Source organism: Pelophylax lessonae (genome assembly GCF_965119305.1).
Source record: "Pelophylax lessonae genome assembly, chromosome: 3".
In the NCBI taxonomy this organism is placed as follows: domain Eukaryota; kingdom Metazoa; phylum Chordata; class Amphibia; order Anura; family Ranidae; genus Pelophylax; species Pelophylax lessonae.
This window is the reverse complement of record NC_138770.1, coordinates 336929301-336954002: the sequence shown is the minus strand read 5'-3', so window position 1 is coordinate 336954002 and position 24702 is coordinate 336929301. Positions and strand designations below refer to the sequence as shown.

Sequence of the window (24702 nt, the reverse complement as noted above, 5' to 3'; positions counted from 1 at the left end):
GCCTGGAGGATACTTGTGATGGACAACTTCTTCCCATTCACAAAAGCATATTTTACATTGTCTTGTTCTTGTTGCAAGTTTGTCGAGCCTTCTTCAGGCATGGAGAACAAGGTGACTTATATTGGGACTACTGGGCATTCCTTTCCAGATCACAGCTGTAGACCCATGATTCATATCCAGTTATGACCTTCTTGAGAAAATCTAGTGCACTGAAAGTTGTTTGAAGCAAGTCATTAGCAACTGAAGTACTATGTTCCTCTGCTCTGGTAGCAGAAGCTGTGGAGCAAAGTTTGCCATGACATGTTTCATGCCAAGATTCTGCATCAAAATCTTGGACACAGTAGTTTTTGGAATCCTCAGATCAGCTTCTATTTCTCGCCATTCTTTGTTGATTGCAACCCATACAGGTTTAAAATTCTCAGTTGTTCTACTAGTTGCAGGCTTACCAGAATGTGGATCATTTTCAACAGATTCTTGACCACCTTTGAAGCATTTGTGCCACACTTTTATTTGTGCTACACTTTTGTTTGTGCTGCACTCATTGCATCATCCCAGAAAACCTTGTGAATCAGCGAAATAGTTTCCGTGGAGAAACGTTCAAGCTTAACACAAAATTTGATGCAGATTCATTACTCTGTTTGCTCAATAATTCTAAATGTGCTGGCCACACAGTACATATGCTCACTCAGCCACATTTATCTCTCCCACTGACTAGTACAGCGAAGTCATCATTGTCCATGCATGCACAATCCAGTAGACTCTCCTTGGCTGGCAGGTAACATTGATGTCAAGCAACCCCTTCTTGTTACAATAATAATGGCTGGACTTTTCCCGGACAGATCTTGTACACTTTTATAAAATTTGTATGCTTTTGTAATTTTCCTAGATTCACAACTATCAATGAATACAATGGTGTATAGTTTGATACACGTATACTTAGACATTTTCCATTAATGAGTGAGTGTAGTGTATGCTGCTAAAAACGTTGCCCATTAGCCTGTACATGTGTACCTACTTACAGCCATGATAGCAGAGAAAAAAAGCATATTAGAGAAAAGATATTGTATTGAACATTGAAATTTCAGAGTAAAAAGCATATTAGAGAAAAGATAGTGTATTGAACATAGTGCCGCTCATAGCTTAGGATGCAATGCATTTCATTGCAATTATGTTCTAGATCGAATGATCCTCTTCTGAATTACCTATGCATTTAGACACCTATTATCCAAATTCTTAAGTACATAATAAATTACGACTGAGAATGATCTGTTTGCAAGGAATATTTTCTAAAGCAATGTCTCACTTTCCTTTTTCTAATGCAATGTCTTACTTTTTCTTACAGATGCATACTATGAAACAGCTAATTTCATGGGCTGACTAACCGATACATTTCCACCCATTCACCAATTATATAGTTATAATTGGTTGAGCTGTCCCATTCAAACATAGCAGCATGCATCAAATGACAGACGGACAATTATGTTATGGTTTGGGAACACATTCTCCTTGGATCGTTTATATCCTAATTCACATTTTTTAATTCAGTATAGGAAACAGAAACATGCTGTTTATAAAAGAATCTCAATTTCTTTAACAGAAAACAAAAGGAGTGCAGTTGGTAGAAATGGGCTTCTCACACACACAATGGAATAACTTTGCTAAAATGGCATTTTATTTATTTTTAAACATTATTTTTCTTAAAATGAAAAAAATTGCCAATTTAATAGATTACCATAAAAGTACTTAAAATTAAAGGTGTACGTTTCACAAAATTAATAGTATTTCATGTATAGTATCTCACAAAAGTGAGTACACCCCTAACATTTTTGTAAATATTTTAGAATATCCGTGACAACACTGAAGAAATTTCACTTTGCTACAATGTAAAGTAGTGAGTGTGCAGCATGCAAAACAGTGTAAATTTCCTGTCCTCTCAAAAAAACTCAACACACAGCCATTAATGTCTAAACCGCGAGCAACAAAAGTGAAAATGTCCAAAATGGGGCCAATTAGCCCCCCCCCCCCGTGTAATGTGACTCGCTAGTGTTACAAGGTCTCAGGTGTTAATGGTGAGCAGGTGTGTTAAATTTGGTGTTATCGCTCTCTCACTTTCTCATACTGGTCACTGGAAATTCAACATGGTACCTAATGGCAAAGAACTCTCTGAAGATCTGAAAAAAGAATTGTTGCTCTACATAAAAATGGCCTAGGCTATAAGAAGATTGCCAAGACCCTAAAACTGAGCTGCAGCACGGTGAACTCCATGCCCAAGAGGGTTAAGGCAGTGCTGAAAAATAATGGGGGCCACACAAAGTTATGACACTTTGGACCCAACTTGGACATTTTCACTTAGGGGTGTACTCACTTTTGTTGCCAGCAGTTTAGACATTAATGGCTGTGTGTTGAGTTATTATGAGAGGACAGAATATATTATGGTAGGACAAAATAATGTACAGAGATGGCTTACACTCTATGCACAAAATGATGCAACTATAACACTGTTAGAGATGCTTTTAATATTGCCACTAGACTTGAGATAAGATCAGTGCTGCTCATATATTTAATAACCAACAATCATTTATTCGTTGATTTAATTATTTAAAAAGATGAAAGGAAAGAAGGAAAGAAAGAAAGGAAGAAGGAAAGAAAGAAGGAAAGGAAGAAAGAAAAGAAAGAAGACATTTGTTTAAATTGTATAAGATTTTCTGTCAGTACTAGAAAATTGAGTGCATAATTTATTCATTAAAAAACGTTTTATATTGAACAAATCTTATTCTTTAATTGTATGGTTATTGGAACTTGTTCAACCAAAACGACCTACACAACAGTTTTGAGATTTACCAGGTTATGTTTTCAAGGACAATATAAACAAAATACTCATTGTACAATTTACAAACATTAGTGCTAACCTAACCAATGCTAAATGTACAGGCAATCAGTGTTTCTCTTTTAGCAACTTTCTATGTTGTAACTATATTATAAACTATTTATTATATAGAATGTTACATTCTTATTACGATATTCTATAAATGTATAACTTCATGGAAACTTTCTCTAGGATTGAGTCCATACGTTAATATATTGTTCTTTACACTGGCCCATGCCATTCTTTTGGTAGTAAATCTTGCTGCCCACTCTCCTGTTTTGCTCACAGTTATTAGACCTCCTCTGCCATGCACCTTGTTCACCATATAGTCAAGAGCATGGTCTGCAGCGTCCTGGGGATTTTCACCTAGTTAAAGAAATAGGCATATGTAAAATTATTTGCCCGTATGTAATGAAAACATGGAAAAAAGATAACGAATGTGTTTGGTTACCCATTTTTTGATAATTTGTTTCAGTTTCACTAAAGTATTTCCAATATTTTATTTACAATAATGTAAAAAATATAAGAAAGTCATTTTTTTTTAAATATTAAAACACAAAATATATATTTTGATCTACAACAATGCCACTACACCAGACGAAAAAATGCACAACTACTGTTACATTCCCCATCACAGTATCAAAAACAGTAAAATTTGATTAACCAGTTCCTTACCGACCCATAGTCATATGACGCCCGCAGGAACACTCCGTTTATCCGGGCGGCCATCATATGACGTCTGCCCGTCCTCGTCGCTACTGCGCGCTCCTGGGGGCGCGCAGGGCGGAGATTGGGGATGAGGCTCGTCCCTCGGACAAAGCCCATCCCCAATCAAGGTAAAGAGCCAATGAAATTGGCTTTTTACCACGTGATCAGCTGTGTCCAATCACAGCTGATCACATGAGAGGCTCCAGTGCGAGCCGCTCAGTGTGGCGATTGGGGACGAGGCTCGTCCTTCAGAACAAGCCCATCCCCGATCAAGGTAAAAATTAAATTGGCTCTTTACCACATGACCGGCTGTGTCCAATCACAGCCAGTCACAAATGTCAACAAAGATGGGGTAACCTACTGTAACCAGGTTCTCTTCCGCACACCGATCCAGTGTGAGGAGGAGATCTGGAAACAGTGAGTTACCACTTTACTGTGCATACTACTATGCCCTGATTGCCCCACCAAATAAAGAGGACCTGTCACCAGCTGATCCTAGTACCTATCTGTGAGCCCATCACAGTAGCTGTCACCTGCCCATCAGAGTACCCGAGTACCTGTCACCTGCCTATCAGAGTACCCAAGTACCTGTCACCTGCCCATCGGAGTACCCGAGTACCTGCCGCCTGCCTATCAAAGTACCCGAGAACCTTCCACCTGCTCATTAGAGTACCTGCCGCCTGCCTATTAAAGTACCGGAGTACCTTCCACCTGCTCATCAGAGTACCTGCCGCCTGCCTATTAAAGTACTCGAGTACCTTCCACCTGCTCATCAGAGTACCTACCACCTGCCTATCAAAGTACCCGAGTACTTGCCGCCTGCTCATCAGTACCCAAGTACCTGTCACCTGCCTGTCACCTGCCCATCAGAGTACCAGAGTACTTGTCACCCTTCATACAGCCACCATGTCCAAATCCAAAAAAGTTTTTGGCATATCAATTTCAAACCTTAACGGATGAGAGCAGTGGGGAGCTCTCACTGTCCGATTCCAGTTCCGAATCCGGTTCAGAATTCAAACCCTTGAAGGCTTTACATTGGGTACTGAATCGGAGAAGGAAGCAGTCCATCCTAAAAGAAGACGCTCTGAAGACCAGGCAGACACCAGCAGCGCCATGCATCCCAATAGCCAATCGGCAAACGTCAACGGCGCTAGACCCCAGGAGGAGAGGCCCAGTACAAGCACTGGAATTTCACACAATCCCCAAAGAATTAGAGCCCAAATGCATCTTCTGGATGCCTTAGAAAACCCATTGTGGCTGCCTCTAGCTCAGGGTCAGCTACAACCCCCCCCCCCCCCCCCTTCACAGCACAGCCAGGTTTGCAGGTCAAAACCGGAAATTTTTCTCTAATTTATTTTTTCAATTTATTTTTCCCTAACGAGTTCCTTCAAGGCATCGTGGACCAAACAATAATTTTTGCCCAACAGTTCATAGAGAACAACCCCAACTCATGTTATGAAGAGCTTAAAATTGTTTTTAGGCCTTACAATCAATATGGGGCTTACAAAAATAAAAATTAGTTGCATTCCTTTCGGTCCACCAAACCCATCCACCACATGCCAATTTATTCATCGGTCCAGGTCCCGCTATGACATTATAATGCGCTTCCTGCATTTCAGTGATAACTCGCAGTGCCCTCCTCAAGATCATCCCAATTTGGACAAACTCTATAAAATTCACCCCCTAATTGATTTTTTTTCTAAGAGGTTCCCTGAAGTATATGTCCCTGACCAGAACATCTCTGTGGACGAATCACTGGTCCATTTCACAGGCCGGCTGGGATTTAAGCAGTACATTCCCAGCAAAAGGGCCAGGTATGGATTAAAACTAAACAAGCTCTGTGAAAGCACCACTGGGTATGTGTATGCCTTTTGTGTGTACAAAGGCAGAGACTCCCAGCTCCAGCCCCCTGAGTGCCCAACGTACATGGGAATAAGTGGAAAAATTATTACACAAGTTTGCCCCTTTTACGCCACCTGTACCTAAAGAAAACCTTGGCCTGCGGTACAGCAAGAAAAAACAGAAAGGGAATCCGCAAGCCTTAAGAAGGAGGAAGTGTTGGCTGTGAAGTGGAGGGATAGGAAAGACGTTTACATCATGTCCACCATCCACGATGACACCTCAGTGGAACTTCAAAGAAGACACAGTCCCGTTCAAAAGCCTGGTTGTATCCACGAGTACATACCTTCATGGGGGAGGGTGGATTTAAATGATCAAATGTTGCAGCCCTATCTCCCAACATGAAAGTCCCTCTTTTGGTATAAAAAGTTTGCAATTTACTTTTTCCATTTGGCCATTTACAATGCATATGTCACCTATCAAATATCTACAGAAACACCAAACACCTTCCTCCAGTTTATCGAAGATATTGCCACTGCCCTGATTTACCAGCAAGGATCCCCCCCAGAAAGCATTTGTTCCGATTGTGTCAGCAGACTTCATGAGCACCATTTCCCTGACCATATCCCACCATCAGAAACCAGAAGAAGACGCCAAAAAAAGTGTCGGGTGTGTAGCAAAAGAGGGATTAGGAAAGACACCAGTTTTTATTTTGCCCAATGTCCCACCCAACCTGGCCTATGCATCGGAGATTGCTTCAGACTCTATCACACTGCCCTAAACTATTAGCCCATATTTAAATCAGACTGCCATTTCCCCTTTTTCAATTTCTGTAGTGAATATATTCCTGCTGCCTCAACCAACCAGATCACCTCCTTCCATGCGAACCGACCCTGGCCTGTATATTGACCATGCCTCTGCCTGCCGTCTGCATTGTTTATCCGCCACGTTTCTGCCTTTCACGTGAATGGACCCTGGACTGTTTATCGATTTTGCCTTAGCCTACCGTCTATTTCTGCCTTTTACCTGAACTGACCTCGGCCTGTTATGACCATATTTTTTGCCTGCCACTTAGACTGATCTTTTGCTCTGCTACTGTAGTAGTGGGATTCAAAATAACAGAGGGGTCTCACTTTTGTGAGGGGCTTCAGAAGTGTTCTGATTTGAGAAAACCAGTTTTTGGTTTTCTCTGGGTTTTGTAATCCCAGAACAGGGTCTGGAGTCCGGAGGCTTCAAAGTGATTTGGGTTGGAGAAGCCTCTACCCCTGTCCCCATTCTTTCCCAACTGAGGCCCTAAGCTTGATGGTCCTGCCTGCTGCCTGGACCAATACTTTGGCTGTGCTGATAATATCTCTACCTGCACTGCCCCAGGACTTTTTATGAAACATGTGCCTGTTGCCTGGACCAATACTTGGGCTGTACTGACCATATGTCTGCCTGCTGCCTGTACTAATTATGGACAGTATTCCTGCCTGCTGCATGGACAATCCTTTTGTTGCTGCTGACCATATCCTTGCCTGCTACCTGGACCAATGCTTTGGCTGTGCTGACAATATCTCTGCCTGTACTGACTATGGACAGTATTCCTGCCTGCTGCCTGGACGATCCTTTCACTGTCGCTGTCTACATTCCTGCCTGATGCCTGGACCACTGCACTGCTAAAACCACAGGTAATCTTTTGTTTACCCTTTGCTCAGCAGAATGTATTTTGGTATGTATTATGCTATGTGTTCGGGGCCTTCAACAATGTGATAGGTTGTCAGGAATTTATGTGTGTGATTTATGTTCCTAGAACGCCTGATGGTGCTACTTGGATGTTGAGTCTCTTTATGTGGCCAGGCTGTGTAAAAGTCTCACACATGTGGTATCGCCATATTCAGGAGGAGTAGCAGAATGTGTCATTTGGGGTGTCATTTTTGCTATGTATATGCTATGTGTTAGAAATATCTTTTCTTCATTTTCCTAAGAATTGTGGGAAAAAATTACAACTTCAAAAAACTCACCATGCATCTTACTAAATACATTGGACTGTCTACTTTCCAAAAAGGGGTCATTTGGGGGGTATTTGTACTGTCCTAACATTTCAGAGCCTCAAGAAAGGAGATAGACAGTCAGTACAACTGGTGTGATCAATTTTCAGTAATTGGTACCATAGCTTCTAAACTCTAACTTTCACACAGACTAAATAATATACACTAATTTGGGTTATTTATTACCAGAGATATGTAGCAGTATACATTTTGGCCCAACATTTTTTGCAACATTTTATAATAGAAACTAAAAAAAGTTTTTTTTTTTTTTTCAAAATTTTTGCTCCTTTTTTGCTTATATCACGGAAAAAAAACCCAGCTGTGATCAAATACCACCAAAAGAAAGCTCCGTTTGTGTGAAAAAAAATCATAAAAATTTTGTTTGGTTACAGTGTAGCATGACTGAGCAATTGTCATTCAAAGTGTGAGAGTGCTGAAAGCTGAAAATTGGCCTGGGCAGGAAGGGGGTGTAACTGCTCTGTATTGAAGTGGTTAATAGCAGATCCTTTGTATGACACAAAGTTTAAAATGAAGTGTCTTTTAGAAAGTGGTATTAAAATAGCAGCGTAAGCTCCCATATTTAATCAAATATCTTGTAACAAATTATTTGTTTGTTTTTCCAGCCCAAAAAAACTTTATCTCCAAATTGCAGGCATCTTTATCTTCTGCATTAAGGCCCCATGCACACGGGACGTTTTTAACGCCGCTGTAAGCAGCGTCAGGCGTTTTCTTTTTGCAGCCTAAAAACGCCCCTCCATGTTATTCTATGGCCTCATGCACACTCAGACGTTTTTGAGCTGTAAGTGGCTTAGGCGTTTTTAGGCTGCAACAAGAACCCACCATCTGCGCGTTCTGAGGACCAGCGTTACAGCGTTAAAAACGCCTGACGCTGCTAAAAGCTGAATAACTTTGCTATAACGTTGCTTAACGTGCGTTAAGCCACGTTATACGTTTTTTTTTCTTCCATTCAAAATCAATGGTTCCCTATGGGATCCTATTGATTTGAATGGAGGTCGCACCGCAACACCGCAAGTCGGATCCGACTTGCGGGGTGACTTGTGCTGTGGGAATCTTGAGGGGGAACGCCACGCCAAAATGGGAAAAAAACGGCGTGGGGTCCCCCCCAGGGTTCCAAACCAGGCCCTTCGGGTCTGTTATGGAATTTTAGGGTAGCCCCATGCCGAAAAAACGGCATGGGGTCCCCCCCAAAATCCATACCAAACCCTTATCCGAGCATGCAGCCCGGCAGGCCAGGAAAGGGGAGGGGACGAGCGAGCGGCCCCACCCCCCCTGGACCACACCAGGCCACATACCCTCAACATGGGGGGGTGTTGGTGCTTTGGGGCAGGGGGAGCTCTGCACCCCCCACCTCAAAGCACCTTGCCCCCATGTTGATGAGGACAAGGGCCTCATCCCCACAACCCTGGCCGGTGGTTGTGGGGGTCTGCGGGCAGGGGGCTCATCGGAATCTGGAAGCCCCCTTTAACAAGGGGGCACCCCAGATCCCGGACCCCCTCCCTATGTGAATGGGTATGGGGTACACTGTACCCCTACCCATTCAGCCCATAAAAGGCAGTGTATGGAAATAACGACAAGAGACGTTTTGGAAAGTTTATTAAAAATCTTCATCTGACTCTTCTTGTCTTCTCCTCTCCGGGGTCTTCTCCGGGGTCTTCTGCTCTTTTGCTGTCCGCCCTTCTTGTCTTCTCCTCTCCGGGGTCTTCTGCTCTTTTGCTGTCCGCCCTTCTTGTCTTCTCCTCTCCGGGGTCTTCTCCGGGGTCTTCTGCTCTTTTGCTGTCCCCCTCTTCTTGTGTTCTTCTCTCCGGGGTCTTCTGCTGTCCCCTCTTCTGCTGTCCTCTCTTCTTTTCTTCTCCTCTCCGGTCTTCTGCTCTTTTGCTGTCGGCTGTCTTCTTCCTCCGGTCCTCCTCCGACGACGTCTCCGCTGATTATGCCTATCTCCGGTCTCTTCAGCTTATTATATAGCCATTAGGGGCGTGGCCCCGATGACGTCATCTGGAGGCCCCGCCCCCTCATGTCACATATGACGTCACCTGTGACATGAGGGGGCGGGGTCTCCAGATGACGTCATCGGGGCCACGCCCCTAATGGCTATATAATAAGCTGAAGAGACCGGAGATAGGCATAATCAGCGGAGACGTCGTCGTCGGAGGACCGGAGGAAGAAGACAGCCGACAGCCGACAGCAAAAGAGCAGAAGACCGGAGAGGAGAAGAAAAGAAGAGAGGACAGCAGAAGAGGGGACAGCAGAAGACCCCGGAGAGAAGAACACAAGAAGAGGGGGACAGCAAAAGAGCAGAAGACCCCGGAGAAGACCCCGGAGAGGAGAAGACAAGAAGGGCGGACAGCAAAAGAGCAGAAGACCCCGGAGAGGAGAAGACAAGAAGGGCGGACAGCAAAAGAGCAGAAGACCCCGGAGAAGACCCCGGAGAGGAGAAGACAAGAAGAGTCGGATGAAGATTTTTAATAAACTTTCCAAAACGTCTCTTGTCGTTATTTCCATACACTGCCTTTTATGGGCTGAATGGGTAGGGATACAGTGTACCCCATACCCATTCACATAGGGAGGGGGTCCGGGATCTGGGGTGCCCCCTTGTTAAAGGGGGCTTCCAGATTCCGATGAGCCCCCTGCCCGCAGACCCCCACAACCACCGGCCAGGGTTGTGGGGATGAGGCCCTTGTCCTCATCAACATGGGGGCAAGGTGCTTTGAGGTGGGGGGTGCAGAGCTCCCCCTGCCCCAAAGCACCAACACCCCCCCATGTTGAGGGCATGTGGCCTGGTGTGGTCCAGGGGGGGTGGGGCCGCTCGCTCGTCCTCTCCCCTTTCCTGGCCTGCCGGGCTGCATGCTCGGATAAGGGTTTGGTATGGATTTTGGGGGGGACCCCATGCCGTTTTTTCGGCATGGGGCTACCCTAAAATTCCATAACAGACCCGAAGGGCCTGGTTTGGAACCCTGGGGGGGACCCCCACGCCGTTTTTTTCCCATTTTGGCGTGGAGTTCCCCCTCAAGATTCTCACAGCGCAAGTCGCCCCGCAAGTCGGATCCGACTTGCGGTGTTGCGGTGCGACCTCCATTCAAATCAATAGGCTCCCATAGGGAACCATTGATTTTGAATGGAAGAAAAAAAAACGCTGCTAAAAGCAACGTGGCAAAACGTGCAATAACGCCAATGGAAAAAGCTACTGAAAGCACGTTTTTACAGCTGCTTTTTCCGGCGTCAGAACTAACTTTGACGTACGTTTTTTCTAACGCCCCGTGTGCATGGGGCCTAAAGGGAATGTTCTGACTTTTCAAATTTTTTTTTTTTTTTTTATAAACATGTCAAATATACCAGCTTAATGGTTCCAAGGTACAGGACCTGAATCGGGATACAGAACAGCAAAGGGGGGGGGGGGGGCAAGACTTCTGGAGCTGTGACAGGGTGCAAGATCTGTTAAACAAGGATGAGGTACATGACGTCTAGAGTGGATACAGGGTGCAAAGTGTTTCAAGAAGACTGGCGGAGACGAAATTCTGCAATGGCGTCATATACATTACACCTTACTGATCGTTACATGAGGTTGCATCATTTGTTGCATGGATGGGAAACAGATTTTAAATTAATGTCTATGACACTCTTTATGATTTCCAGGGTATGTGCACTTCTACATCACGATACTGGATGATTTATATACCGGTTACCTGCTTGTACATTGACACTGAACCCTCAATTTTTTTTTATGCCCACATTTCTTTTCAAAATCCTTTCCCCAATTCATCAATGTCATACAATCTCCTCCTCCTGTCTACCCGCCAAGGTCCTTAGGGGATCCCCAGGCTAGAATAGGTTTTTATCTTTTTCTTTATGGCTCATAAGTAGTTCTCTCTCAAGTGATGTAAGTGTCTGTGATCTGGTTATCAACATTCTCTAATGTTGTTTATCAAAGTTTAAATCTGATCATGATATTATATATCATAGAGACACCATTGTTGCTCTACCCTGATGAAGATTCATTCGAAATGCATTAGAAACAATATAAATAAATTCATGGATGTGACCTCACAACAATAGCATTTTTATTCTATGATGTCAAACGTATCATTTCGGGAGGAGTGATATTGTTGTTGTATCAACCAGTTTTTTTTTGTGTATATACAAATCGTACCTTTTATTGGAAATATTTGTTGTGTCATTACCATACTTTGCCCATAAAGTCTCAGTTACCGCAATACATTGTACTGTTCACCAGTGGCGAGTTGTGAAGTTTTAAGATGGTCGGGTGCTAGACCACGCCCTTTCTTTTTGACCCCCTCCCACTTCTCATAAGACCCCTTAATATGATAAATAATGAGAGACCCCCTATTGTGGGATATACTGAAAGATCCCCTATTATATAATAGGGGGTCTCTCAGTATAACCCATAATAGGTGGTCTCTCAGTATATCCCATAATAGGGGTCTCTTAGTACATATCCCATATAGGAGGTCTCTCACTTCTAGTAAATCCCAAATTAAGGGGTCTCTCAGTATCAGTATATCCCATAATAGGGGGCAGGAGTCCTATTATAGGATAAACTGTGAGAGACACCCTAGGAGATATACTGAGAGACCCCCTGTAGCGGAATGGACACAGAGTGTGGTTTGTGTTGAAAGAGTGACCATAATATTACTAAACAGTGTCCCTGAGGAAATATATAAAGATATATTGCAGATTGCTAGAATATGGCAGAGGTGTTTCATAGACCCCTGCTAGTGGGGTGGGGTCTGTTATTGTGAATACCTGCATTCCATTCTATTGTTCCTGTCTGCCTTGTAACCATATTATGGGATGTGTGTTTGTGTGGAATGACTCGAAGAGGGAGGAGTTTTGGCAGAGTGTAGATCTCTTGTGTTTTTCAATAAACAAGGCATTCTAGTTTGACTCCCAGAACTGTGTGTCGTCCAGTTACTGGGGGGGATTTTGCCATGGATATTGTAGCACTTCCTCAGCTCCAAGGATGATACAGCGGAGATACCTAGGCTAGGTATTGGAGCTCAGTTACACTGGTGGCTGTAATGTTCTGGTACCTTTGGGTACCCTAATTACTCTTTCATAAGTGTATGCGCCCCACCATTCTATTTTGGTAAGGTGCGCATACACCTTTAAGACTGATGCTGTCATCACTGAGCGCCGGACTGGATGGCTATTTAGATCGCCGGCTCTCACTCACATGTGTTCGTTCAAACTGCTTTGTGCCTTGATGCTAATCTGTCTTGAAGCTCTCATGCTTGCAAGCATACCTCGCTGTCGGAACCACGCTGCGCTGATCCCTGTATCCCGCTACCGGATCATCCGCTCTTGCCGAACCTCTCCTCTGCTACATTGCTATTAGTGATAAGTACCCCACAGGGGAAACCTCTATAACCTTTATACTAAAGCTTACACTATCTAGCTCTGCATACTAAGGACTATTACTACATCTGCATTATCTAAGATTGCTAGCTCTTGAGCCTACTACCACCTGTTCTTGCACTGGGTTGATCTCTCTTGTATGTCCACCTGCTACTCTGTCATCTACTACCATACATGATTGCTAAACCTATCTGCATCCCATCTGCTACTATCTTACTTTCAAGAACATTTCCTTTCAAGTGTCTGTCATCTACCATCTCTACCCAACCTGTCTCTTCAGCCTATCATCACTGTGTTACTATATACATAAGTCACTCTAGGAAACATCTTATTGAGTGTGTGTATTTACTTGCTGAATTGAGATCATCCACACATGATAAGTCATTGAGAGTTGGGATTGGTGTCTCAGCGTTTCTCTACATGACTACTGAAGTGGAATATTTCTGCAGCTGAAAATCCACATCATACGTAAAACGCAGGAGCGTTACAGATTGAACGAACCACAAATGGATTCAGCAGAAATAACCACTCAGATGACACAATTAAAACAGCAAGTACCTGCGTTAATACACGCACTTGCTGAATTAAAAGAATACAATCAGGCTCTGTCGCAGCAGGTAATTAGACTGACACAACTTACCACTGCTCAGTCCCCTGAACCCAAAATAAATCCTCCTTTGGTATTTACAGGCGATCGCAAAAAATTTTGCGAATTTAAAAACGCATGTGAGTTACTTTTCTTGCTAAAACCCCGTACCTACCTTACTGATCACATTAAGGTTTGTACTATTATTTCTTACCTAACAGGCGATCCTCGGGCCTGGGCAGACTCTCTTTTTGAGAAAAGCGACCAGCTTCTCAACTCCTATGCCTTGTTCCTAGCAGAACTCACTAGCCTATATGATGATCCCAATAGGCAGAGTACTGCCGATCTTCAATTAAGATCCTTGAAACAAGGTGTTAGGGTGCTGGTGGTAACCTGGCGACAGAGATAGGCCCCAATGTCCGCTAGAGGGCGGAGCTTGGACGGAACCCCCCAAGGTAAGTGACACAGGCTAGCCTGAGGTGCGGAGTCTAAGTATCCACCGGTTTTCGCCAGAGCCTCTAGTGGTGAGGATGGAGTTCGCTGCGTGTGGATACCAGGTCGCGGTCCTCAGGGTCGCCCCACCAGGGGTGAACCGATCAAGGTCCGAAGGCGGGTAAACAGACAAGGGAGATCCGAGAGAATGGTCAAACAAGCCGGGGTCAGGACGGGCAGCAGACGAGCGGAGTCAGGAACAAGCCAAAAGGTCAACAGGAAATCAGCAGCAAACAGGTCACAGGTTCAGGAACAACGGCAGGAGCTGAAGACAAGACAGCACTGAACCTGTGTGCTGATCCAGCTTAAATAGAGCTCTTTCTAGATGAGAGGGGTGGAGCCGGAATAGCCTGTGAGTCTTAACTCATCCACTGCCAGAGCCTTCCTGACAGGTTCCTAACATTGCCCCCCCCTTAAGGGCAACCTCCGGGTGCCCAACAAGCTCCTTTTTTGTGGATGAGCACGAAAAAATGCTTGGATTAGGTCCGCAGCATGGACGTTCCGTTCAGGCTCCCAGGAGTTCTCTTCCGGACCATAACCCTTCCATTTGATGAGAAACTGTAGCTGGTTGCCTCTCTTTCGACAGTCCACCACAGCCTCAACCTCATACTCCACATCTCCATCCACGAACACAGGTTCTGGGGTACCTGAACTTCTACCAGGGAAGTTATCGGGGATCACGGGCTTCAGTAAGGAAACATGAAATATGGGATGGATCCGAAGGGTATCGGGTAGGGATAGTTCATAGGACACATCATTGAGTTTCCTTTTAACTGGAAATGGACCAATAAATCTGGGAGCCAGTTTCTTGGATGGACAGGCTAGGCGGAGATTAGCCGTGGAAAGCCAGACCCGATCGTCAGGTTGAAGAATCAACTCTCCCTTCTTTCTCTTGTCAAAGATCCTTTTGGATGCAGTTTGGGCCTTGGCTAAGGTCTCCCGCAGAAGGTTATTATTCCGGGAAAAGAAGTTGACAGTGTCTTGGACTGCAGGAACTCCGGATTCACATGGAATATCTGGTAAGAAGGAGGGATGAAATCCATAATTAGCGAAGAAGGGAGATTGGCCAGTAACAGAGTGCTTGGAATTGTTGTAGGAGAATTCTGCAAATGGTAACAGGGCTACCCAGTCGTCCTGGACAAAGGTGGTAAAGCACCGCAGGTACTGCTCCAGGGTTTGGTTTGTCCTCTCAGTTTGTCCGTTGGTCTGTGGGTGGTAGGCTGAGGACATAGACAGCTTGATCTTTAACAGTTTACATAAAGCCTTCCAGAAGCGGGACGTAAATTGTACCCCTCTGTCAGAGATGATGTTCCTGGGAATCCCATGGAGTCTTATGATCTCCCTAATGAAGATCTCTGCAGTTTCCCTTGCAGTGGGAGTACCCTTGAGGGGCAAAAAATGGGCCATTTTAGAGAGTCGATCTACCACCACGAAAATGGCAGAGCACCCTGCAGAAGGTGGAAGTTCCACGATAAAATCCATGGCAAATGTTTGCCAGGGCCGATCAGGGATGGGAAGAGGTCTGAGAAGGCCCCATGCCTTACTTCTGGCGGTTTTACACCGGGAACAGGTGGTACAGGAGAGTACATAACTCCTGCAGCTCTCTTCCATGTCAGGCCACCAAAAAGAACGCTGCAGGAGGTCAAGGGTCCTATGGACGCCAAAATGACCGGCCAGAGGGTGATCATGACAGGCAGCCAGAATTGCTGTTCTGACCTCTTCCGGGACGAAGATCTTGTCTTTAACCCATAACAAGCCATTTTTGTGCACCAGGGGTATTCCAGGTGGACCAGGAATGTGGGCAGAGGCTTGCTCAAGACGGGCCTTCAGATTTGTGAATAAAAGTAGGAAGTTCTTTTCGGATAGGATGGTGTCAGGTACTGAGGTTTCCTTCGGGCTATCAAACATCCGGGACAGGGCATCCGGTTTAACATTTTTAGACCCAGGCCGATAGGTGATATGGAATGAAAACCTTGAAAAAAAAAGTGCCCACCGTGCCTGACGGGGTCTCAAACGTTTTGCAGATCTCAGATACTCAAGGTTTTTGTGATCCGTAAAAATAAGAATAGGGTGTACAGCCCCCTCAAGCAAATACCGCCACTCTTCAAGTGCGGCTTTGATCGCCAGAAGTTCCCGGTCCCCAACATCATAATTCCTCTCTGCAGAGGAGAGTTTCCGGGAAAAGAAGGCTATTGGGTGTATCAAGTCCTTGGTTCCCTGTCTTTGGGAGAGGACTGCCCCGACAGCAACTTCAGAAGCGTCAACCTCGAGGAGGTAGGGTAAGGTGGGATCCGGGTGACTCAACACAGGGGCTGACGTGAAGAGCTTCTTAAGGACCAAGAAGGCGGACTGGGCTTCGGGGGTCCATTGAAAGCGAACACTCTTCTTGGTGAGCTGAGTAATGGGAGTGATGATATGAGAGAAACCCTTAATGAACTTTCTATAGAAGTTGGCGAAGCCAACGAATCGCTGCACTCCCTTTTTGTCAGATGGAGGTGGCCAATCCAGGATGGCAGAGACTTTCTGGGGATCCATCTCTATACCCTCTGTAGAAATTATTAACCCCAGAAACGGGATGCTGCTCCGCTCGAATTCACACTTCTCGGCCTTAACATAGAGACCATGCTGACAGAGGCGGCCGAGGACATTTCGAACATGCTCGCGATGTTGCTCCAGGGATGTAGAGAAGATTAGGATATCATCTAGGTAAACTATGACAAAGATATCCAGCCAATCCCGGAAAATATCGTTCACAAAGTGTTGGAACGTAGCTGGGGCGTTGCAGAGGCCAAAAGGCATCACAAGATATTCGAAATGCCCGAACCTGGTACGAAAAGCTGTCTTGTACTGTTAGGGTGCTGGTGGTAACCTGGCGACAGAGATAGGCCCCGATGTCCGCTAGAGGGCGGAGCTTGGACGGAACCCCCCAAGGTAAGTGACACAGGCTAGCCTGAGGTGCGGAGTCTAAGTATCCACCGGTTTTCGCCAGAGCCTCTAGTGGTGAGGATGGAGTTCGCTGCGTGTGGATACCAGGTCGCGGTCCTCAGGGTCGCCCCACCAGGGGTGAACCGATCAAGGTCCGAAGGCGGGTAAACAGACAAGGGAGATCCGAGAGAATGGTCAAACAAGCCGGGGTCAGGACGGGCAGCAGACGAGCGGAGTCAGGAACAAGCCAAAAGGTCAACAGGAAATCAGCAGCAAACAGGTCACAGGTTCAGGAACAACGGCAGGAGCTGAAGACAAGACAGCACTGAACCTGTGTGCTGATCCAGCTTAAATAGAGCTCTTTCTAGATGAGAGGGGTGGAGCCGGAATAGCCTGTGAGTCTTAACTCATCCACTGCCAGAGCCTTCCTGACAGGTTCCTAACACAAGGTGGGAGACCTGTAGAAGACTTTGTTGCAGAATTCAAGAGATGGACCCTTGATTCAGAATGGAATGATGCATCTCTGAAATCCCAATTTAGGCTTGGCCTATCAGAGGCCGTTAAAGACGAGCTCGCCCGAGCGGATCTGCCAAAAACCCTGGATGCATTGATACAACTCAGTATCACCATAGATAGAAGACTACGAGAAAGAAAGGCTGAGAAAATGGGAATGCCATTATCCAGTTCTTCTCGGATTTCGGCCGTTGACCCCGTTCCTATGGAGGTAGGAACCATATGCCCACCTCTATCAACTATGGAAAGAGCCAGAAGACGATCTGGTAATCTCTGCTTGTACTGTCCATCCCCGGATCACAAGATAAACGTCTGTCCCCTAGTCTACAAAAAGAAGGGTGAGTGTTCACATGTCCTCCTAGGGGGATTGACAACTTCAATCACTAACCCTTACCTTTCTGTTTGCTTAACATTACAGTGGGACCAGAATAGGATTACTACTAAGGCCATGATTGACACAGGATCTTGTGGAAATTATATTGACATACGTTTTGCTGCTTTAAATAAAGTTCCTATTATTTCTAAACTTAAACCTGTCTCAGTGAGTCTTATTAACGGTGTTCCTTTATCCTCTGGTCCGATCACTGATCAGACACAGGCACTCCTAGTCACTACTAACGGGTCTCATATGGAGACCACTACCTTCGATCTAATACCTTCACCCCACTTTCCCATTGTTTTGGGACTTCCCTGGTTGCACACACATCAACCAACCATAGATTGGAAGGAACGGACCCTGACCTTCCTCTCTTGCTATTGCGAGGGTACGTGTAACCTCCCGTCTTTCGGGAAGATCCTGTCTGTGGTGACAGATGAGATTGCACCACTATGTTATCAGGATCTCTCTGAGGTTTTTCTTGAGAAAAATGCTCAAGCACTACCTCCCCATCGAGACTATGATTGTAGCATTGATCTACTCCCAAATAGCAAATTGCCGTTCGGTCATGTTTATCCTCTTTCACAGGATGAACTTTCCCATCTCAAAGACTATTTGGATGAGAATTTGGAAAAAGGTTTTATTAGACCTTCCACTTCTTCCACAGCAGCAGGACTCTTTTTTGTCCGCAATAAGGACTCAAGTCTCAGGCCTATCATCGACTATAGGCAATTGAATGCTATTACAATAAAAGATCGCTATCCTCTACCGCTTATCCCTGAGCTCATTGAGCAGGTGCGTGGAGCTACCCATTTTTCAAAATTGGACCTGAAAGGAGCATACAATCTCATTCGAATTCGTGATGGACACGAGTGGAAGACTGCATTCAGAACCAGATACGGATTGTTCGAATATCTTGTAATGCCATTCGGGCTATGCAACGCCCCTGTAGTTTTTCAACGATTTATAAACGATATTTTCAGAGACTTACTAGATGTCTGTGTTGTGGTATATCTGGACGATATACTTATATATTCACGATCCCTGTCTGAACACATAAGACATGTAAGACTAGTATTATCGAGATTGCTTGCACACAACCTTTATGTGAAACTGAAAAAATGCTTGTTTCATAAAGAAGAGGTACTGTTTCTAGGCTACATCATATCCAAAACAGGAATCGAGATGGACATGAGTAAGATATCCTGCATTCAGGATTGGCCTACACCAACCACACGCAAGGCGCTACAGCGATTCCTTGGATTTTCGAATTTCTACAGGAAGTTCATTAGAAACTTCTCTGCCATTGTGAGACCCCTCACACAGCTCACTAGCATTAAAAAAACATTCAAATGGTCAGATGAAGCAAATAAAGCTTTTCACCTGTTAAAGACAAGGTTTACTTCTGCTCCCATACTACGCCATCCAGACCCATCCCTCCAATACATTCTGGAAGTAGATGCGTCAAACATGGCAGTAGGAGCAATACTCTCCCAACGACCAACTCACACTTCACCACTTCATCCAGTCGCCTTTTTTTCTAAATCCCTAAGCAGTCCAGAGATAAATTACCCCGTGGGTGAAAAGGAACTGCTTGCTATAAAATTGGCTCTGGAGAATTGGCGACATCTACTCGAAGGCACCCAATTACCAATACTTATATACACGGACCATAAAAATCTCCAATATCTTCAGACTAACAAAACTCTCTCTCACCGACAGGTACGATGGTCACTATTCTTTCTAAGGTTTAACTTCCTAGTGACCTAGACACCTGCAGATAAGAACAAAAAGGCGGATGCACTATCACGACTAACTGAAGAAAACTACTTCGAAATCCCTTCCGTTCCTATAATACCTCACAAACGCATTATTGGAGTTGTCCGTTCCTTGAAGGAAGAGGTTTTGCATGGTATAAGTTTGGATTCACCCCCACCACAACTAAATACTGATGCAGAAGGCTTCCTCTACTACAACGACAAACTTTACATACCACCTACCATACGCACCAAGATCTTGGAATTATCGCATGATGTGCCTATGGCAGGACATATGGGTATGACAAAGACTCTTAATCTGATTACCAGGCAATTCTGGTGGCCTGACATGAAAACATCTATACAAAAATTCGTCTCTTCATGCAATGTCTGTGCCAGGTCCAAAATTGACACTACGAGACCATCCGGTCTACTATGCAGTCTACCAATACCCCAAACTCCATGGGAAGTTGTGTCCTTGGACTTTATAGTGGAATTGCCTCCTTCCAAAGGATTTAATACCATCTTAGTGTCAGTGGACCATCTGACAAAAATGGCACATTTCATTGCTATTCGCAGACTACCTTCGTCCAAACAAACGGCAGAACTCCTGATGAAACATGTCTTTAAGTTACATGGTATCCCAAAAACTCTTCTGTCTGACCGTGGATCACAATTTATTTCCAAGTTCTGGCAAGAACTATGTCACATACTACGGATCGAGCGGAAGCTCACTTCTCCTTACCATCCGCAGACCAACGGACAGGCTGAAAGAGTCAACCAATGCATCGAGCAATATTTACGTTGTTACACTTCTTACCAACAGGATGATTGGGTGGATCTTCTCCCTCTGGCAGAATTTGCCTACAACAACGCAACCCACAGTACGACCAAGCAGAGTCCATTCTACTTGAACTATGGGTTTCATCCCTCTATTCTTCCACCACGCATCCTTCCTTCAAATAACCCAGTAGCTTCAGACTATCTTACCCAAATAAAGGACTCTCTGGGTTTGCTTAATACTACCATTGCACACGCTCATAGTCAACAAAAGAAGTACTATGATCTTCGCAGAAGACCTTCTCCTCAGTACGCTATCGGGGACCTCGTTTGGCTCTCAACAAAAAATTTAAGACTGAAAATCCCTAGCAAAAAGCTTGGACCTCTGTTCTTGGGACCTTTCCCAATCAAGAAACTTATTGGAAAAGCTGCAGTACAGCTTACATTGCCAATAGACCTCAAAATACATCCCATTTTCCATGTGTTGCTACTGAAGCCCCATGTTCCTGACCAAGGAATAAGGCCTACTATCCCACCTCCTCCTCCTGTACAAGTTGAAGGTGGAGAAGAATATGAGATAAAAGAGATTCTGGATTCTCGTATCCACAGAGGAAGACTTCAGTACATGGTTCGATGGAAGAACTATGGGCCCCAAGACGACACCTGGCTAAACACCTCTGATATACATGCCTCTAGATTAATCCGCAATTTTCATGCGAAGTACCCAGACAAACCAGCTCCAGAGGCCTTCAGGAGCCGGCCTTAAGGGGGGGTACTGTAATGTTCTGGTACCTTTGGGTACCCTAATTACTCTTTCATAAGTGTATGCGCCCCACCATTCTCTTTTGGTAAGGTGCGCATATACCTTTAAGACTGATGCTGTCATCACTGAGCGCCGGACTGGATGGCTATTTAGATCGCCGGCTCTCACTCACATGTGTTCGTTCAAACTGCTTTGTGCCTTGATGCTAATCTGTCTTGAAGCTCTCATGCTTGCAAGCATACCTCGCTGTCGGAACCACGCTGCGCTGATCCCTGTATCCCGCTACCGGATCATCCGCTCTTGCCAAACCTCTCCTCTGCTACATTGCTATTAGTGATAAGTACCCCACAGGGGAAACCTCTATAACCTTTATACTAAAGCTTACACTATCTAGCTCTGCATACTAAGGACTATTACTACATCTGCATTATCTAAGATTGCTAGCTCTTGAGCCTACTACCACCTGTTCTTGCACTGGGTTGATCTCTCTTGTATGTCCACCTGCTACTCTGTCATCTGCTACCATACATGATTGCTAAACCTATCTGCATCCCATCTGCTACTATCTTACTTTCAAGAACATTTCCTTTCAAGTGTCTGTCATCTACCATCTCTACCCAACCTGTCTCTTCAGCCTATCATCACTGTGTTACTATATACCTAAGTCACTCTAGGAAACATCTTATTGAGTGTGTGTATTTACTTGCTGAATTGAGATCATCCACACATGATGAGTCATTGAGAGTTGGGATTGGTGTCTCAGCATTTCTCTACATGACTACTGAAGTGGAATATTTCTGCAGCTGAAAATCCACATCATACGTAAAACGCAGGAGCGTTACAGTGGCAAGCGGTGGGATGGTTCTTTTTCCCCTAGAGGAGATGCTACAACGGGTTCCGAGAATGGAATGAGCAGATGGAGAATCGCTATGGAAACTTGAAGCGGTCAACCTTGAAAGATTTGTTGGAGAACCGTAGCTGACCAACAAATAACCGTACCAAAAAGGAACTACTGGCTGAGCTGAAGGAAATGGACCGAAACGACGGTGTGACTGAAGCAGTAGCCCGAACCTGGAGGATGTGTTGATGCGGACTGTGCCTATGCGGTTGGCGTTGTATGGACCCAATCCTCCTGCAGACATCATTTCCCAGGTGATGAACACCGCTATCGCTGAGAACCGGGAGAAACGACAATACCAGTTGCGCATGGCGGAGATCCAGAGACCAGTGAGCCCAACTGTGGAGAATGCTCCAGCCCTAACAGGACGGAAAAAGATACCCTTCGCAGCCTTTAAGAGCTTCCAGGAATCGGAGGGGGAAATAGATGGCTACTTAGCCGACTTTGAAAGACAATGTGCCTTACACAAAGTACCCACAAACGAATGGGTCAAAATTAACAGGTAGAGCTGCCGAAGCCTTTAGAGCTATACCTGATGAGGACATTCACCTCTACCCAGCAGTCAAGGAGGCTTTGCTTGCCCAGTACTCAGTCACCCCCGAGGCGTATAGGAGACGGTTCCGGGAGTCCAAAAAGCACAGCGGGGATTCCTACACCGAGTGGGCCTGCCATCTTTACAGAACAGCCTCCCTCTGGATTACCGGTTGTCAAGCCATATCAGGAGAAGATGTTTTACAGCTGTTTCTATTGGAACATTTTTTCAACACCCTGCAGCCGGAGATACAGGTATGGATTCTGGATCGGCGACCGCTCACCTTACCCGAAGCAGCTCGTCTGGCTGATGAGTATATTGACTCCAGAAAAACGGAGCAACCCTCCGTAAGACCTGCTCCAGGACCAGTGGCACCAACCCGAAGCCCAGGTACCTGCAATCGCCCACCACCACGTTTCCAACAGCAAAGCCAGGTACAGTGCCATCGGTGCAAACAGTTCGGACACTACCAAAGAAACTGTGACTAAAGAAGGAACCACGATTCATGGCTTCGACCAGGACCACCTTCCCCAGCACGGACAGCCGTCCACTACTACCATGGCCACAGGAAGCAACAACCTAGCCTCAGACCAATGCTCAAGCCCCGGATTACCAATCTTGGACCACCACTACCACAGAGAGGGGGAGACTCCTCCACCTCGCAGGCACCCAGATACCAATCCCGCAGTGGGGTACAGTGCTACAAGTGCAAGCAGGTTGGGCACTATCAACGAGACTGTACCCAGAGCAGGGACCAAGCTGCATGGATCCGACCAGGGTCACCCCCTCCAGTAAAGACAATGGTCCCCTACTATCACACAGAGGCTCCCCCAGTCATACCAATATTCAAACCTGACCCAGTGAAAGCCGCTACAGAGAACCGACAGCACCATTGCCAATCTATCCAGTTAAACGGAAAGCCTGTGCAAGGTCTCCGAGACACGGGAGCCACTCTTACTTTGGTCAAGCGACATTTGGTCGCAGGTGCCGCCCGAACTGGAGGTTCAGTAGTGGTACGGGTAGCAGGGGGAGGGGTGCACCGGATACCCACTGCGAGGGTCCACTTGAATTGGGGTGCTGGGTCAGGTCTGATTGATGTGGGGTTGATACAGGAGCTCCCCACCGACGTCTTACTGGGGAACGACCTAGGCCACTTGACCTCAGCGTTCCTGCCGGTCCAGATCCCAGGCCCACATCACGGAGACCTACTGGCCTTCTGAGGTCCAGACGCTTCAATGTTTGTATTGAGAGAAGTATTGAGCCAGGTTGGAGAAGATGGCAGAGAACAACCTGTGACCTACTTGATCAGGAAGCTTCTCCCCAGGGAAGTGAGCTTCAGCCCTACTTGTTCGGACAGCAGTTTACCCTACTCACGGATCACAACCTGATGGTATGGCTAAACCGAGTGGCAGGGGACAATGCCCAGTTGTTGTGCTGGAGATTGGCGCTACAATCGTATGACTTTACTATTCACTCTGATCCGTTATGGATCAGACTGTGTATGCCGGCTTGTGGTTAAGGGGGAGCAGTGTAGCGGAATGGACACAGAGTGTGGTTTGTGTTGAAAGAGTGACCATAATATTACTGAACAGCGTCCCTGAAGAAATATATAAAGATTGCTAGAATATGGCAGAGGTGTTTCATAGACCCCTGCTAGTGGGGTGGGGTCTGTTATTGTGAATACCTGCATTCCATTCTATTGTTCCTGTCTGCCTTGTAAGCATATTATGGGATGTGTGTTTGTGTGGAATGATTTGAAGAGGGAGGGGTTTTGGCAGAGTGTAGATCTGTTGTGTTTTTCAATAAACAAGGCATTCTAGTTTGACTCCCAGAACTGTGTGTCGTCCAGTTACTGGCGGGGATTTAGCCATGGATATTGTAGCACTTCCTCAGCTCCAAGGATGATACAGCGGAGATACCTAGGCTAGGTATTGGAGCTCCGTTACACCCCCTATTAGGGAATATACTAACAGAGTGAGAGAGACTCCCTTCTCTATATGGTATATATATACTGAGAGACCCCTATTATGGGATATACTGAGAGAACCCCTAAAATAAAACAGGGTGTCTCTCACTATATCGATAATAGGGGTCTCAGTATATATCCCATATGGGTTGGGGGGGGGGTCTCTCCCACTCTCAGTCAGTATATACTCTGAGAGTCAGTTTGGGCTGCATTCCATGCTTCTCCAGTCTCCTCACTGCTAAATATGTATGCAGCCGCTTCTGGAGTGAGAAGTGACTAT

The 24702-nt window shown here is 45.5% G+C and overlaps 1 protein-coding gene across 2 annotated transcripts in view; it reads right to left on the bottom strand.

Moving 5' to 3' along the window:
- Nucleotides 1–2917: 2917 nt before the first annotated feature.
- Nucleotides 2918–24702, bottom strand: part of LOC309548976 (isoaspartyl peptidase/L-asparaginase-like) — a 105088-nt gene continuing 83303 nt past the window's right edge. For both annotated transcript variants that reach the window (XM_082248910.1, XM_082248911.1), the window contains exon 7: nucleotides 2918–3232. In XM_082248910.1, the coding sequence (XP_082105036.1) occupies nucleotides 3024–3232 (209 nt within the window). In that variant the 3' untranslated portion in view covers nucleotides 2918–3023. The remainder of the gene's footprint in view (nucleotides 3233–24702) is intronic.